Source organism: Dendrobium catenatum, unplaced genomic scaffold (assembly GCF_001605985.2).
Source record: "Dendrobium catenatum unplaced genomic scaffold, ASM160598v2 fragScaff_scaffold_998, whole genome shotgun sequence".
Lineage (NCBI taxonomy): Eukaryota > Viridiplantae > Streptophyta > Magnoliopsida > Asparagales > Orchidaceae > Dendrobium > Dendrobium catenatum.
In genome coordinates, this window is record NW_021319460.1 from 163,503 (window position 1) to 181,793 (window position 18,291).

An 18,291-nucleotide genomic window follows, 5' to 3' on the forward strand; every position below is an offset into this window, starting at 1 on the left:
TGCTCTTTGAGCTCATTTTAAAAATATTTTTGAATTATTATTTGAAATCAGTTTTGAAGATTATGATATTCAATCTCCATAAACTATGATGGAACACTATTTGGGAAATACCTCTTTCATCCAATCCTCATTTTTTGACTGAGATCTTTGAGAGTCAAATTTAATTCATCTCCAATGTAAAGAAACTAGTCATGAATTTGTTGAAAGCAAAATATTTCTTATAACAAAGCCAATATTATTAAAATCCTTAGTTATAAGAATTGTGGTATCACCCCTTATCAAACTAAATCTATGGATTATGTCAATAAGCATAATCAACAAAAGAGAACATTCTCTTTAATTATTAGACTTTTGTCGAGGCTACGAAAAACGACTTATATATTATTAATCTGAGACAAACATTCTTGGATGTTTATTCTCCATTTTGATATCTTTACTAATCCAACCCTTGATTGATTTTTCTGCTGGTGGGACTATATGAGAGCCTAATCAATAATTCTCCCTAATCAAATTAATCAAATTTACTCTGAATGAGTGGACTCATCACCAAACTTATAAAAAATTGAATTAGCCAGATTAATTGAAGGCATAAACAATTTTTTTTCTTCACCCAAGCACAAATGCCATGGATTTGATATTGGAATTTTGAAATTAGACCATATACTATCAATTGCAAATGTTTGTTAAAAAACTTTTCATCAAATGAAGGTTAGCAATTATCATTGAAGATGAATTGAAACATATCCAAAAAATTATTAAGAATAATCAATATTTAGCTAGGATGGTTCAAAAACAAGAAGAATTCTCACTCTAAAGCATTCATGCCACATTAAGGCGCAAATTCCCCAACGAATTTGCTGATGAAATTAAAATTTGATTAAAGATATAATATGAACACCAAAATGGAGAAGTTGTTCCAAACATAATATAAAATGTCCCAATCAAGTGAATTTGAAGGAAGCCATTATGAGCTGTCAGATCAGTGGGACAATGTTTCAAAATCAAATGAGAAAAAAAAAAAAAGAATTGAAGAAGAAAAATCTTTCTAGTGGCACTCTCTTTAAAACACATTACTTTTACTTTACTTGAAATTTATACTTTTTTTACTTTTCTTTTTTAATGTTGTGGTACTAACTTTTCTTTTTCTTAGTGCTTTGAATTGTTAATGTGCGTGCGAATATGTTGTCTCATCAGACTTCAAATTTGTTTTATGAAATTACGAGTGCCTTCTCTCTATATAAGGATACATCATTTTATTGTAATGAGTGTTAAGTTCGATTCTTTAATAAAATTTAAGAAGTTGTGCCAAGTTTGTCTCCTGCTTAGTTCTGTAATCTCTCTCTTTTATAAGTTTTTCCTTTACCTTTTTTGCGACAAATCATTGGAACAATGTTTCAAAATCAAAGGAAAATAAAAAATTATAATTGAAGAAGAATCCTTCTAGTGACGCTCACGTTACCGTGCATTACTTTTACATTACTAAAAATTTGTACTTTTTTTATTTAAAGTTGCCTTTACTTTTTCTTAGTGCATATAATTATTAATGTGCATGAGAATATGTCGTCTCCCTAGACTTCAAATTTGTTTTATGAATTTCGAGTGCCTTCTCTCTATATAAGGAGATATCATTCTATTGTTATGAGTGTTAAGTTCAACTCTTCAATAAATTTTTTCAAGTTGTGCTAAGTTCATCTCCTATTTAGTTCTATAAGTTTTTGCCTTCTAACTTTTTTAGTTAAACACATTGGGTTGAAATTGGTATAAGTCCCATTATGATAACATGAGGACACTAAGATCTAGAATATTATTGATTTACTTTCTTTTGATTAGATAACTATGAAATCCAATAAAGATCTTCTGATAAATAATTTTTGCTCTTGTATTTTATTAATCCAATCTTAATGATGCCCAGCGGCGATGTCAATAATGTAAACCATTTTCTCTCAAAATTGAGCAATTTCATTTATTTCAATAAAGAACTAGAATGACATGTAGTACATCTACTTTACTTTAACTTTTATTCCTTTTTCATTGAACTAAAAATTAAAATTTTAAAACTCCTGCATTTAGAATAATTTACACCATTGTGTAATCCAATTAAATAACCCCAAAAATTACTTGATTTTATATCTTGACTCCTGACTTGGAAAACAAGAAGCATCCCTCTTTCCCTTCTTCTCGCCCCTGCTCAGTGAACGCTGGCACCCAGAGAAGAAATCGACAAGGAGCTACTCGTATTCTTTCGGTCTTTTATCTTTATCTATTTCTTTTAGTTAGCTCGTCCGAACCCTCTGTCGTACTCCGTGCGATGGCTTTTCCCTGATTCGGCGCTGTGGTTTGCAACTATCGAAGCCAGGAGCATTTTTTGATCCTTTTTTCGATACTGTTTTGACCACAGGTTCTAGCTCTGCTTCTGTATCTTTTGAGATTGTGAGGTGAAGGAGAGGGGAAGCTGTTGCTTGAAGAAATTCTGGATCGGGCGAGTAGGAAGAAGAATGTCGGGAGTAGTATACGAGGGATGGATGCTGCGCATTGGTCACATCATCGGTCGGAGGAAGACCGGAATTTCGTTCATCCACATGTTTTTTTTTCCGTTTTTAGTATGCCTTTCTCCTATGGACTTCTTGCAGAACCTTTCTTCCATCCCCATGCTGTACTTTGTACTCGAGAATAGGGTTCTTGCTTGTTACAAGAGGAAGCCCCTGGGTAATAAGGTATGTGTCCATCTTTTATTTAGGAAAATTTCGTTATCTTTTTCTGGACTTGTGCCACTCACTGGAGCCTTTGACTGCCGGATTGTTGGAGCTGCAATCGCATTGAAGTTGTTCATAACTAGAGTCATGCCTTGACTATTATTGAATTGAATTCTATTGATGTTCATTCAAAAAACGGTTTATTTGGCTTCTGATATTTGCTTGATTTTATATTTGACATATGCAGGTTCCTAAAAAAACCCTTTTCATAGATGAGAATTGCAGGGTGGAGGATAGAGGACGTAAGATTTACCGTGGACATGTAAGATTCGGGCATCTTTTGCTTATCAATTTCAAGCAGTAACTGTTTTTTGTATGTTTTTTCTTTCATCTTGTTTGGTGGTAGTGCTGCAGTTTCATGTTTTTTTTGGCTGATTCCTTAAGCAATTTGCAATCCTAACATACTGTTGAAATTAACTTGTGAAAATGATTTATGACGAGGATTCTTCAATCATAGTGAAAGTGACTACAATATACAATATAATTTTTAGCATCTATATTCTAACTATTGTAACACCATTTTTTTTTTTAAATTTTAATTCAATCTGCGGTTGTAAATGAGTCGAGCTTGAGTGAGCTCAATATTTGTTCATGTTCTGCATGAGCCAAACTCAGTCGAACATAGTCTTTGTTCACATTCGTCTCGTTTAAAATTTGTGCTCAACATATATGATTGTGTTCAACTCACTTACTTAAAGAACGAGTAGAACATGGGTTTTTTATTTGGTTGAACATGGGTTGTTCATGAATTTATAGCTTTATTGGCAACCCTAATTTTCTCATTCTTTTAGTATTACATCTTTCCTATGTTAAATTAATCTGGTTACTAAAAAGAGAGCACCATATGCTTTAAAAGTTATGTTTTAGGTGTTACAAAGCTGGGATGAGACCTTAGGAAGGGGCTTTTTCCTTTCTTTGGCTGGTTTTGTTGAAGAAAGTGTTTTCTTTTCTTTGAATAACCAAATCTCTAGGCGTATAACATATCAAAGGATGGAAACTTTCAGCTTTTTTTTAGAGTTTTAAAATTTGGATCTGGTAGCACATATTGATGTCAATTGTTACATTAATAGCCAATAACTAGCATAGTCTTACATGTACTATTTTGTAATTTTTTAAGTTCTACAACAACATTAAGCTTTTATCCCACTATGTGGGGTCGGGCTGGTCGGTTACATAAATCTTTTTTCTCCATTGGGTCATATTACAAGTAAAGTTCTCATTTAAATTTAATAAAAAAAATTCATTACTATGTTCCAAGTTCTGGATGAGAAAAATTGAGGGTCGTGTTAGGTAGTCGACAGTTAGCGTAAAACTTGTCGAATAATCATGACATGTAACTTATTAAGTTCTCATGTTAAAAAAAAAAAAAAATTCTCATGTTTTAAAATAAACCTTACAAAACCAGCATTGGGAGCTCATTTTGAAGGATCCTACAGTATATCACCTAAAGGCTACCCAAGTTGATGAATGGATTTGAGGAGATGTTGTACCAAAACATAACTATCATCACCATAATTATTACTATTAATTTTATTATTATGAATTCTTACCAATTCTAATTTTCTATCATTTTTTTCCTGCAAAATTTCATAAAGGCTATGGTGCTTAAAAGAACCAGTGTATCTTGCTCAATTTAGACTTGATGAATTACAGTAGGATCATATATGTTGCATGCATACCTACTAGTATACAAGATTGTAACATGTTTCTTTCTGAAGTAAATCTGTGGGTATTTAGCAACTTTTTAGCCTTTTCCGGATTTGGTTTTTCAGGTTGAATTTACTGAGAATTATAACTTCTATTTTTGTTTCGATTCCCAAGGTTATATGTTTTGCTGTTGCTAATTATTATTTAATGTAGACTTTAGGTCTTCAGCTTCTTTTTCTTTGATCAATGACACTACTTCAGAATACATATGATGGTTCCATGTTACAGATTATCATTTCGACTACATATGCATGCTTACGTTTTTTTTTTCTTTGACAGACGGTATATGTACTGTGTGTGTACAACAAAAAGGACAAGTATCATCGAATTATGGTGTGCATCTATCTTTTTATTTGCATGGTTTTTAAATTTTTCTTCTTTTGGTAGTTTATATCATTATATGTCATTCTTCTTTACTGAATTATTCTGTTATGCTTAATTTTGTTAAGCCATGCATCATATTTTGTTTTTTCTAGTTCTCTTCGTTTTTTTTTAATTGGCTTTTTGTCCCAACTTACAATTATTCTTTATGAAAGTATGCTATAAAAAGTGAATTTCATAAATAGTGATCCAGTTTTGTAGGCTATCTCTGTTATTCAGTAGTGATAAGAGCTGAAGTGGTTTTAAAATTTGTTTAACTTGACCTTGACCTTTGTGCAACGTATTCATGAAGTCCCATTTAGTTAGCTCACCGAACTCTACCATATCTTTCATAATGGTTTGGTTAATTGAAAAAGTTTTGACTTGCTCCATATTTACACGATCATTAAACCTTTTCACCTACTAATACATTGCTCTTTATGTCTAGGAAATCTTATTGAAGTTCTTGGTGTTTTTCATACAACAAAATAATCTTTTGTTAACCCAATTTGATTTAGCCTTTGATGATTATGGGTACTATTTATGAAAATGCTATTATTGAAATGCGTTGACAATTTTGAACTTCATACTCTACAATATTTATGATTCCTCTTGGCAAAGAAGTTCCATGAAAACTTATTTTTTTAGTTACATGAATATGCAAGGAGTTCCATGGTGGATATTTAGATTTACTTAGGATTTATTTGGGATGATTGTATTGTTTTGTAAAGATGATTGTGAAGTTGTTGTTGGTAAAGTAAGTATTTTAAAAGTTGCTGTGGATATTATATATATATAAAAAGTCTGTTAAAGCTACCACATATTAGCGAAATTGGTTGTAAAGTGGCTATCCACTACAAATTTTTAAAATGTAGAAATTTAGTAACCAAATGGAATTTTAATTGCGGTCTAAAGAGCAATGCAATAAGAAAGGTGTCTCAAATGAACTGATATGTAGTTTAACAAATATTAATTTGTATGGAATATGAAATAAAGAAAAAAAGGAAATATCCAAACAAAACACCCACAAATGGCCTGCCAAGCTGCATTACTTATTGGTGATGATGATATGATAACCTTCTTGTTGCCCTAAAATGACTGATATTTGCCTTGTAGTTTTTGATAATTATATTGATACATGTTGTGCTACTCTTTCTTTATTACCTGTTGGATAGAAGTGTTTCATTTGGATTCATGCCGGGTAGGTCTACTATGGAAGCTATACATTTATTGAGAGGTTTGATAGAGAAGTATAGAGAGAATAATGAGGATCTACATGTGATATTTATCGATTGAAAGGAAGCATATGGTAAAATTCTAGGAGAAGTATTATGGAGAGTTCTAGAAAAGAAATGGGTTCATAGTGCTTATATTCAAGTCATCAAGGATATGTATGTAGGAGTTGTTACTTCTGTTCGAACACAAGGTGGATTAACGAAGTATTTTCCTATTTAAGTTGGATTACATTAAGGATCAGCCTTAAGCCTATATATTTTAGCTTTAGTCATGGATGTTCTGACTAGACATTTGCAAAAGGTTGTGTCTTGGTGTATGCTTTTTGCTGATGATATTCTTCTTGTTGATAAGACTAGAGAGAAAGAGTTGAAGGTAAACTTCAATTATGGAGGTTAACCTTAGAGTCTAAAGATTTTTGTTTGAGTAGATCTAAAACCGAATATATGGAGTGTAATTTTAGTAGTAATAGATCTAGCGGGGGAATTGCGACTTTTAGTGATCAAGTCATTAATAAGAGTATGTGTTTTATATATCTTCGGTCTATTGTTCAGAGTGATGGTAAAACAAATGAGGATGTTATTAGTAGAATTCAAATTGGATGGTTGAAGTGGAGGAATGCATCGGGCTTGTTGTGTGATAGAAAAATTCCCCTCAAACTTAAGGGAAAATTCTATAAGATGGTGGTGAGACCTGCAATACTTTATGGTGCAGAATGATGGCCATTAAAAGGGAAGTGTAATATTAAATTAAGTGTTGCAGAGACGAGGATGCTCATTTGAATGAGTGGCTTTACTCTTAGAGACATGATATGGAACGCGCGTATGCGTGAAAAGGTTGTAATAACTCTAGTGGAAGATAAGATTAGAGAGAGTCACCTTAGATGGTTTGGACACATAAAACGGTTGGGCCTTCCGATGACCCGGTTAGGAGAGTAGATGTATTAGATTTAGCTTATGTTAAGAAAGGTAGAGATAGACCTAAAAGGACTTTGTTAGAAAAATATTAGAAATGACATTTCTTTATTAGATTTAAAGTAAATTTTGACTCTTAATCGAACATAATGGACAAAAATGATTAATGAAGCCAACCCGACGTAGTGAGATAAAGGCTTTTATTTTGTTGTTGTTGGATAGAAGTGTTTCATGGGAAATTTTTTCCTTTATTATTGTAGGCTTTCAATTATTCTTACTAATTTATTTTGATACATTTTGCTTGTTATTTCTTGCAACCATTCTTATTTTACTGGATTATTTGTTAATTTAATTTATAATTTTCATGTGTCAGATGGCAGCGCTCAAAAGCTGGGAGGCTCGGATCTGGAAGGAGAAAATTGAATCTGTGATTGACCAGGTTGCCATGAATTGAAGGGCCCTATTTTTTTTTTTTAGTTTTGAAGCTTTAGCAAGTCAATCCTGTTCATATTCTATATCAGTATTCCTTTTTTAAAACAGTACAGCACTTCGAAATATTTCTTTTTTGTCTTTTCTCTACTTGTCATCATTCTAATTATCAACCTTATCTCAACCATTTAAGGCCAGCTAGCCTCATGAGTCCGCAATTCTTGTTGAGTGCTGATTGAAATCTTTTATTGTCATCTCACAACTGTACTATATGAATATGATTGTTTTCTTTAACTGTGGGGAAATGATTATTAAATTTTGTAGAAAAAAAAGAAGAAACGAGCTGTAAATTCATTTCCCTTTGTCGATGCAAGATGTCTAGTAGCTGTGTCTAAAACTTTCTGTACACTACTATTTCATTTATGCATAAATTGAGAATTCCTTAGATATAAAGCTTCACTGCTTGTATGGCAGTTTCTGGATAGAATAACTGATGTCACTTCTGTTTTCAGCATAAAGATTTAAACACAGATAATGGAAGTATGCTACATGCTCCGTGTCTGGCCAAAGCTGGCATTAATGCTGATGGGAACGCTTCTTCATCTGACAGGGAAAGCCTGTAAGTAACTGCTCTTTAGTTAGTGAATAAACTATACCGCATATAAATAGCATATCTGATGGGGACATCAGCTCGTGGAAGGTTTATCAGAGACGTGGCCGCCGATCTACGGACACGATCGAGTCTTTGTATTTTTGAGCCATTTATGTTATTTTACTATTCATGCATTTTATTTTATTAGTGTCTTTATGTCGTTTCCGGTTGTACCTCTTTAATGGAAAGTGTCGTATGTGAGCCCAAAGGGCAAGAGTGTCTTTTATTTTCTTGATTCATTGTATCGGGCTATTTATAGCCTCTTCTTTCATCTTATGAAATTAATGAATGATTGATGAGAAATTTCAGCTTGCTTGAGCTTTGTGAGAACTTGAGAGTTCTAATGGAGAGAGTTCCCTAGGAGAGGGAGATTTGCGCAATACCCACCAACCTTGATAAGTGGGGTTCGTGGTTCTATTTCCCTTTGTTTCCTTTCCTCAGCTAGTCTCCCCAACTAGCCGCCCCGCCCCCCCCTCACATCCCTCACCCGAACCCCTATTCCCCCTTCCCAGTCCACGGCCAAGCTCCCACCCGAGCCCAAACCGCCGGCCATAGGCCTTAGCCGCCGGCCTCATCCAATCCCCTACTCCCTCTTGGTTTCCTAATGGGGTGTGAGTTGATTTGGGATAATTTGAATTTCAATCTTTTGAATTTGAATTTCAAAATCCTTCCTAAAATAATTCACCTATTTTAGGAAAGTTTCTATTTGAATCTAATTTGAAATTAAAATTTCAATTGGTTTTAAAATAAACCTTTCATAAATTCAAAACCTAAGTTAGGAAACTTTAATTGCCCTCATTAACTCCCTCCTTGGCCATACATGCCGCCGGCTCCATTAAATTGCCCCATTTGAATTATTTCCAAAAACCCAATGAACCCCTTGGAAATAGTTCAAATCCTCTTTAATTCTTTGGGCCGAAATTTCAAATACCCATATAATATACATCCTTATTTCTTCCCAATGATCAAGTCTTAAGATTGGAAAGAAATCTCCTATCTCTTCAGTATTGCTGTTGGCCTAGTCTCCCATACCCGTTCCCCTCTCTCTCTCTCTCTCTCTCCCAAATTCCCTCTCCATTGCTAACTCTCACCCTTACACAAAACTTGAAATTTTATTTCAGATTTCTGCCTTGGCTCTTTGCCCCTTTCAATGGCAAGAGAAACTTCTTTCTCTTCACTTGAATTCAAGGGCCCTACCAAGTGCTAAGAAGATTTACTTCAAGCATCCATGAATGGCGGATCCGACAACTGAATATGGTATAACTTGGGACGCAGACGGATTCACCGACATCCTTCGATCAACTTTCTTCGACATGAACCCGAAGATTGATCACACCGTCAAAGACTACTTGGAGCGGATCTTAGATACGTTAGTGGAAGCTATCGACGAACACTTCGAAGGCATCGAGTGGAGGATCTCCACCACTCCTTGACGAAGGTTTCCCTTCCTCCTTGCATCTTATCCCTGTTAGTCTAAGTTTTTCTTGGTTTGATTGCAGTCACGACAGACCCCTCTTCATTGCTCATCCTAAAGCTTAGTAAACGTAGGATTTGAGTGCACCTCTATGTTTTCTAATTCTCATAGGGATTACTTTGAAAGCTACTACTTGTCATTATATTGTTTTCTATATATTATGGAAGTTTTCAAAACTCTTAGCATGTGATTTAGCCTAAGCGGATGTAACCACTATTTGTTTTGGTTCATTGTTTTAACTCGCTAGTAGCTTTGCTCTAACATTATTCTAATCACAAGTTGTCCGAAATCCAAATGAGTTAAGAGCATTTCATTTACGTAGTCCTGCATCAATATCTGGTAATACTACCCAAATTTATGCATACAGGGCAAGTGCCGAGGATGAGGAAGTAACAAACCGCACAATGATTCGTAGGACAACAATTGGCAATGGTATGCAAGGATAACTTGTATGGTTTGATTAGTTTTATTTTCATTTTAAGTTTTTGTGGTGTGATATTGTCATGTTTTCGTGTTTTTCCCGCTTGCAGGCCCTCCTGAATCAATGCTTGATTCGACACGCCAGGGTGATTTGACACGACAGGGTGATTCGGTGTTATCAAATCAGAGTACTTCAGATGAAGTTTTTTCTAGAAAACATTGGCGCCTTGTCAGCTGCCAGAATGGAAAGATTTTTTCTTAATCTTTTGATGCTCTTATTTAAACAACAGAGGTTATATGCTTGTTATTATTTCTTCAAAAATATGCAGGTCTTCGCATTTGGGAAGAGCTTTCGGTAGCTGATTACCTTGTAATTGATGAAATCATTTGTTTTATTATGTTGACAATGATAGGAAGTTTTTTTTTTCTTTGAAGGATAATAATGATGTGGCAACTTAATCTGGTTGAATTTATCTTTTGATATATGTATTTTTATAGCCAAGAAGTTGTAGTAGAGCAATGAAAGCTAGTAGTGTGGTGGAGGCCACTTGTGAAGCAATATTTGAACTTGTGATGTGCATGGATGGAACTCGATTTGAGTAAGTTCCTTGATGTGCACTGGGATTTTCTCCCTTTTCTCTAAGTAATTTGATCCTATTATTCTGCCTTAATATTGTAGGTGGGACTCCAGCTTCCAATATGGTAGCTTAGTAGAGGAGGTAGATGGACATACTGCAATATTATATCATAGACTGCAGCTGGGCTGGCTTTCCACGTAACTTTCTTTCAAATATTAGCAAATTCTGTTGGTCCATCTTATATTTTCTTCTTCTACGCTGATTGTTGATTAGAGATCAAAATATGCGTGCACAGATATGCATGTTTTAAGTTTAACTAATGTTCTTTTTGGAACAATTTTTTCTTGATGTGCATTTTATCTTTTAAAGCGCATAAATGATATTAGTTGAAGCTGTTTTACTTCATGATTATCTACTCTTTGGAAATTTTTGTACTTTTGTCTCTTCCTCATTTTTTTGCCATAACTGTAATTTCTCAAAATTCAACAAATTCGGAAATTGATACCTATAAGCAACCTTCGGTGAATTGAGTTTAAGTTGTAATAAACTCATTTCTTGCAATGGCAGGGTTCGGCGTCCTAGTTTTTTGTTCCAACTTGGGCAGTAGAATATGAATTGGAGGTGGAGGTGTGAGATGAAAAGAAACGATGGCTTCCTGCTGTAGAAGATGGTGTTGTGGGTGGCTTGGAGTTATCTGATAAGCAGATTATCAAGTATGAACCATCTGTGATGGAAGCATCTGATCAGTATTTCGAAGCAGTATTAAGTTCTGATCCATCAAGGGGTTCCCAATTCGTGTTTAATGGTGTTAATGACTTGTGTGCTATTGATGTGATCTAAGTTGATTCGAATTTAAATTGATTTAAAACCTCCCATTTCTGTTTCAATCCCCTTGGATACCCCTAGTTTTTTACTTAGTTTAATTTCCAAAGTTAAAACTTTTGATGATTTAAATGTTAAACTAGATATTATGGAAGGACATAATAAGATTATATAAAATATCCAAGGCAAAAGATGATATGTATAGATTTAATCAAGTTGATGCATTAAACGCAAACTGAAAAAAAAAAATCATAGTTAAATATTAAGAAATCAAAAAAAGATTGAAAAATGCTACTTTACGAAATTATTAAATTAGAGTTCTAAGAAATAAATCTTTATGGAAGGGTGGGTTGAATAAAATAATGAGGTGTATTAGGGATTTAATTTAAAAAACTGGAGTTAAAACTAAAGAAGATGAATGAAGCTAGAACTATATATTCAAATGATATACCTATTGAGATTTAGGAGAGTTGTGGGTGATGTTTGAGTAGTTTGATTAATATATCTATTCAATGAATTTCAAAGTCTAAAAGAATGCTAAATAATCAGGGAATAAGAATTTTGACATCAATATTTCAGAGTATAGGAGATGTTACTAATTATGATTATTATATGAGAAATCAAATTTATATTTTATGTAATGAAGCATAAAGAGTAATGGAATAGTGTCTTACAAGAATAATGTTTGCACATGAGAATATACCATGTTTTATATTAAAAAAATCAAGTTTATTGGTCGTGACTGTAATTTAATGATGTCATCTTACAACAAAACTATCTAATCAAAGGGCTTTGATCATAATCCAAGTTTTAATAGTGTCTCATAGATTTGGTTCTTTACTTTTATGCGACATTATTAGACCTCAAAATTTGCCGTTTAGTATATTGGTTGGAGCATATGAGGGCAAATTGATTTCAGTGGCCCAATCTATTGCGTATGTTTTTTGATGCATTAGTACGGCATAGTTGTAAGTTTCTTGATGCACTTAAGTGATGCAATTGCATACTTGCATGGTTTTTGATGTTCTTACATGGTGCAATTGCATGTCCACTGGTTTGCTTGCACTGTGTAATTAGCAAATGGGTGGAAAAATGGTTATGGTGATTTGACACGTCCTGCACACTTTGTCAAAATAAACGTGCAACACATGACATGCAATAGTGTACCACTTTGCCTCATTTTGAAAGTTTTTGTTCATGGGGTGTACTGCTTGTTCATGGAATGTGCACACGCTCGTTTTTTAGTAATTTATGTGCATGTAATTTAGGACATTCGTGCACCTATGATGTGCAAGTGCAATTGGTTGATTATTAATCTTATATAGTAGTAATTTATGTGATTGCAACTGTTTGAGATGTTCTAACAGTTGTTCATGTGAATATGCCGTCATTGCATTTGATGTTAATTATTTTTCCCATTGTCTACTTGTAAGTGTGTTGTGGATATGGTTGTGAGTATTTATCATTAAATGCTTTCAATATTTCATTTTAAAATTTTAATTGATTGCCCTTTGCCTTTTGTCCCCTTGCTTACATGTGTTGTGGATCTAGTGTAGAATGTAAATTAGAATCTTAGTACATTTTTCACACTGCCCTTTTATGTTGACTTTTATAGTTGGATTTTAGTTAGGTGAGTCTCTCGGGAATTATTCTTCCATTTATAAATAAATAATCCCCTTAGTTCATTTTCATTCTTAATTCTTCTTAAATTTCTTGAGTGCTTGGGATAGTTCCAGAAGCGACCAAATTTTATTCACGTTGTTGATGAGTTGTTGAGTTCATTACAAGTCTACTGTAAGTCTTATATGTCCAATTTAATGTTCAATTGTGTTCTTATCTTATACCTATGATCTCTATTTTCCCCAATTTTAATTTTAGTTTAATTTATTTTAATATTGAATTTATGTCAAAGGTCCTTTGATGTTGTTCTATTTGGGTCTCTTGTCAATGCAAATTTTGGCAATATCCTGTTGTCTTCAGGCCTTCTCATCATGCCAAAAAAGGTGTGTATGATAAACATCGTAAGACACTATGGTTGGGGGTTTTGTATCGCACTATGCCAAGAATAGTATATATGAGTTTTTGTGCACTTGGTTGAAATTTTCTGTTTCCCTATCGTGTCAAGAAAGATATGGACATATATTTAAAATTTTCCCATTGTGCTAAGAAAAATGCATAGGGCTTACCTATTATGATGTGAATGTTGTCTACGAGCATCCCCCTATCGTGCCATGAAACATGTCTACTAGTTTTGCTTGTTGCTTCTAGCGTGTCACATTCGATATTTTGAAAATTTTAAGTGTTTGCAAGCTTGTACCATTGCGCACATAGCAATGACAAGAAAATAATGTCGAGGGATTTGCGAGTATGCATCAAAATTTATATTTTTTTAATTTTGATTTTTTTCTTTTTTTTACTCTTTCTTTTTCACTTTTTTTTTCCTCTCTCATTCTAGAGAAAGAAAGGGATGAGCACAATGGGAGGTGAGAGAAAGATGATGACAGATCGAGGGTGAAGTGGAGGGAGGAGAAGTTTCTCTCTATTTAGAGAGAGAAAGAAGGAGAGTAGAGAGAAAGTGAGAGAGATAGCAAGAGGGGAAGATGAGAGCGGAGGAGAAAGAAAGAGAAGGAGAAAGATAGAGGGAGAAAGTGGCAGAGAAAGTAAAAGAGAGAGGAGGGAGAAAGAGAGTGAAAAAGAAAGGGGCTTTTGGGCTCAGGTTATAACAGTGGCGACGATGGTGATAGTTGGTTGAGCAATTAGGGATGCAAGTTCGAGTGATGGCTAGCTAGCATGTGGTTGGGGAAGGCAGAGGAGTTAGTTGGGTTATGTTGGCCTGGATTGGGTTGTGCAAGCTGAGGAAGTGGCTAGGGTAGTTGGCTCGTGAGTTTGGGTGGAGTTGGTTGGAAGAGAAGGAAGAATGGAGGGAGGAGAGAGAGAGAGAGAGAGAGTATGAATTCTTTTTTTTTTTTTACTGTATGATATTTTTTTTGTCCTTAAGTCAACAGTAGGGTTTTAATTGAATTGTGAGAATGCATATGATCTAGTATCTGACATCATCTAAAGCGCTAAGCTTCCTTAAGGCAATGTGGCTATCTAAGGCCCGAGATGCTGGGGTTGCTTAGGTGAAGTAAAACGTTGAAGCTATTTCAATTAAAATCCACATTTTATTTATGAAGTCTTAGAAGTTAATACAAGAATGATTATTATATTAAATTATGTACTGTTATTAGAAAAATAATTGCCAGCACTATGTATTGATGTGCGCATTATTTTTCTTCTCTTTGAGTGAGCATCCAGTACATTTTTTTAGGAAAAAGGATTGTAGCTAATTGAGTATGATAACTTGCATGTAATTCTGATATAATCAGACCTCTTGCATTTATAGTTAACTTTTACTCCTTTGAAATATTACATGCTTTGCGTGCAATCTTAAAATTGATAAAAGAAAGGATCTGGTTGATAAAATTATTGGTCTGCCAAAATCTCCTTTTTTAGCTGTGAATTGGAAACCATAGCAATATAGATTTATTCTTCTCTAATAAACTCTCCAATTTCCTGCAACTCCTGAATGTGTTTCTCCGTTTGCTGTACATTAATTTGAAGTGCATTTTCAGCTTAAACTTTTTAGCTGAATATTTTCTTAAGTTACAACTTTGATGGATAACTTTTAGGCATATGGTTCTATGATTGTGGTTGGAGATTGCATCTCTTGAATGGAGCTGGAATTGACATTTGAAAGAAGATGACAGGGTGGTCAAGATGTATGATGATTTGTGATATTCAGAAGTGAAGGAGCTGAAGAATTTGTTATGGTTTATAGAAGCAGAATATATACATGCTTGATCATGATGCTTTCCTACTATTCAAAATTTTATTTTGCAGGTGGGGCTAATGCTAAATAAGCTTACGTGCATAACATGCAGATTTAATCATGTGGTTCAAGAGTTGGAAAAATATTTCCTCCCACATTAGCGACTTGATTCTGGAGTATTGAACCTTTTTCAGTATATAGGAACAACGATGGAAAGCCACTTTAGCATAAAGAAATCGTAATACTTAGATATAAAAATTGATCTGCCAGAATATAGAAGTAAAAGAATGGGTACGGCAGCATTAGCAATGTCAGAAAGCTTATACCTAGTTTTCCACTAGCAAGGCATTTTGCATGTAAAGGATTCTATGAGGCTCCAATTTAATAATTACTTTAAAATATAAAGTAGCTAACAAATAGGAATTAGGAGAATACAAGGGAGTTGTCATGGAGGATTTTTGCATTTGGCTTTAGTTTATAAGCAAGGGACTTCCTTGAACATATAAATGGAGGCAAAGTTACTATTTCATTGGAGTAAAATTTTTAAACTATAGCTTGCTCGTTCGCTCGTCATATTTATGTATGTATGCTTTACAAATCAACCATTAGAGAAAATTGGAAGAATGTTCATTGTACAAAATCAATGATTCGTAGTAGTATCACTTGTGTCTTCTTTAATTTTAAAGATACAATCACATTTAGAAACAAGGGATGTTGGTTTATTTTTAAAGGTACTCATTACGTTCTATCTTGTTATTCACTTTACTTCTCTACCATAATATGATTGTTCTCCTACATTTCAAAATGATAGTTGCTGTACCGGATATCTTAAACATGATGGCAATAATTATGCTGGGCTGAACTGACTTATTTTGTAGGCTTTTGTGGCCACGTGATCTGTGCTATGAGCGTTATTGGAGACGTAATGATGATGGAAGCTATGGTGAGACTTTCAGTTGGTTTACCTCTTCCATTTTCTCCCTTTGGCACATCCATCTAGTGTAAATGCTCTGTTGCTCGTTTATGCAGTTGTGCTTTTTCGGTCTATGGAGCATCCAAATTGCAGTGCACAACCAGGATTTGTCAGGGCCCATATTGAGAGTACCTTTCATTTTCCGCTCCATAATCTGATGTTAAGGGCATTGAGCAAAATTAAGATGTCCTTGAAACTGTAATTTGTAATAATACCTACAAATGCTTAGCTTCTCCTTTGTGTGTAGGTGGTGGATTCAAGATTTCTCCTCTAAAATCCCGTGATGGGAGAACTCGAACAGAAGTTGAACATCTCCTTCAAATTGATTTAAAAGGATGGGGTGTTGGTTATTTTCCATCATTTCAGCAACTTTGTTTGATTCAGATGTTGAACAGTGTAGCTGGTGCTCCTCTTCTTCACTAGTAGCTCAATTTGGTAGTTTAAACTTATAATATAATTAATCAAAAACTACAATTGTGGTCTTTAGCATGATTATTTTAATTTTTTTTTAATTTACTTTTGTTACTTCTAAGTCGCTCAAGTACCTTCAATACTCTAATTCTTAGAAGGATGTTTATTTTTCTGCGCCTTAGCAGTAGATGTATTTGTTCGTGAACGTCATAATGATTACTCTTTTTTTCATTTCAAATTTTGTTCCTTCTTCCGCAGGTTTGCGTGAATGGTTTGCCCAAGCGGATGAAACCCACACAGTTCCAAATATGCCAGTTATGATGAGCATATCTTCAGGTTCAGTTTCTTCCAAGATGGGAGGGGAAAGCCATGATAACTTTAATCAGTCAATTTCTTTGGATGAAGAATCAGATGAGTATGAAGATTGCCTGACTCTGGAACCTGAAGAAATGGTTGGTAGACTTCTTATATGTGTAATGCATATTTTTTTTCTTCAAATCCTATCTGCATGAGTGAAACTTTATATCTGCATGAGTGAAAATTTATACCTTGCTTTTGGTAGATGGACTCTGTCGATGCTGAGAATGTTATGAAGCAACCAGGTTCGTGAGATATCCTGATGTGGTTATGCCATTAGGCAGAAGCACTTGAAAGAATGTCTATAATGCGATTATTTCGATGATATGTCCAGATGAGGATCCATTGGATCAGCTTGATTTGTCATCCTTTTCTGGCAATTTACGACATGATGATCGTGATAATATCCGAGATTGTTGGAGAATGCTTGATGGAAACAACTTCAAAGTCCGTAGCAAGACGTTCTGTTATGACAAAACAAAGGTCATTAATAACCATATTGAATAAAATTGTTGTTTTTTGGTCTTGAGCTTAGAAGTGCCTTTTACAGCTTCTTTTGATCATGGAATTTGTTGTCTTTTAGGTACCTGCAGGCAAGCCTTTTATGAAGCTTGTAGCAATTGATTGGTTCAAGGATGTGAAAAGGATGGACCATGTTGCGAGGAGACAAGGCTGTGCGGTTCAGGTAAGCTGAATACTAGTTCGATCTGTTTTCTGAAATCTAGTGTTTTCATATTTTTTGTTATGAAATATGATAGTGACCACATACTTCTTGAATGTAATTTATTATTATTTTAGATGGTTTTGAAATTGATTTGCTAGCTGCGGATTGAAATTCTTTTAGGGGTTGTTGTTGAAGAATTTTGTTATCCTCAAACGGATTGCACACTTTATGATTGAGTACGACATAAAAAAATGATGATATATTACCCCGAAGGATAAAAATATCATTTTTTTATGGACTTAATGATAAAATTTATAATTTTAAACAGAGATTCCCCATTCAATGTTTGGTTGAATGAGGTTTATTTATTTGTGGTACAGACGTCCCATAGGGGCAAACCCCTATGGTTAATTACATCTCAAGCTTTGGTGCTTGAGAATACTTTTGATTAAACTAGTGGTTTTCTTTTCTTTTGGGAATCATTTAGATATTGACTAAATTTTGATTTTTTTTTTTAATGAATCCACGAAATTTTTGTTTACAGATTTTGGCCTTTAGGAATTTTAAGGGGTGAAAGGATCAACTTATAATCATATTTCTTAGAATGAGGGCCAAAGGAAAGAGGTGTAGGAGTACTTGATTATGAGGGAAACTCAGAGGTACTCAAACTATCCTATGTTGAGTTTTATATTTTAGAAATCTAATTTTTGTTTAAGTTGATATTTTCATTAGA

At 34.1% G+C, this 18,291-nt stretch overlaps 1 protein-coding gene across 4 annotated transcripts in view; it reads left to right on the plus strand.

Moving 5' to 3' along the window:
* The first annotated feature begins 2,126 nt into the window (after window positions 1-2,126).
* Window positions 2,127-18,291, plus strand: part of LOC110106676 (protein ENHANCED DISEASE RESISTANCE 2-like) — a 105,637-nt gene continuing 89,472 nt past the window's right edge. For 2 of the 4 annotated variants that reach the window (XM_028697786.1, XM_020836635.2), the window contains exons 1-18: window positions 2,127-2,234; window positions 2,399-2,714; window positions 2,941-3,015; window positions 4,740-4,793; window positions 7,341-7,406; window positions 7,909-8,015; window positions 9,890-9,954; window positions 10,053-10,187; window positions 10,272-10,312; window positions 10,441-10,541; window positions 10,622-10,717; window positions 16,032-16,096; window positions 16,183-16,254; window positions 16,374-16,529; window positions 16,796-16,989; window positions 17,100-17,139; window positions 17,229-17,377; window positions 17,478-17,579. In XM_028697786.1, coding sequence (XP_028553619.1) covers window positions 2,496-2,714; window positions 2,941-3,015; window positions 4,740-4,793; window positions 7,341-7,406; window positions 7,909-8,015; window positions 9,890-9,954; window positions 10,053-10,187; window positions 10,272-10,312; window positions 10,441-10,541; window positions 10,622-10,717; window positions 16,032-16,096; window positions 16,183-16,254; window positions 16,374-16,529; window positions 16,796-16,989; window positions 17,100-17,139; window positions 17,229-17,377; window positions 17,478-17,579 — 1,737 coding nt within the window. In that variant the 5' untranslated portion in view covers window positions 2,127-2,234; window positions 2,399-2,495. Of the gene's footprint in view, window positions 2,246-2,398; window positions 2,715-2,940; window positions 3,016-4,739; window positions 4,794-7,340; window positions 7,407-7,908; window positions 8,016-9,889; window positions 9,955-10,052; window positions 10,188-10,271; window positions 10,313-10,440; window positions 10,542-10,621; window positions 10,718-16,031; window positions 16,097-16,182; window positions 16,255-16,373; window positions 16,530-16,795; window positions 16,990-17,099; window positions 17,140-17,228; window positions 17,378-17,477; window positions 17,580-18,291 lie in introns of all 4 variants that reach the window. The other 2 variants (XM_028697787.1, XM_028697788.1) reach the window with 2 other exon arrangements.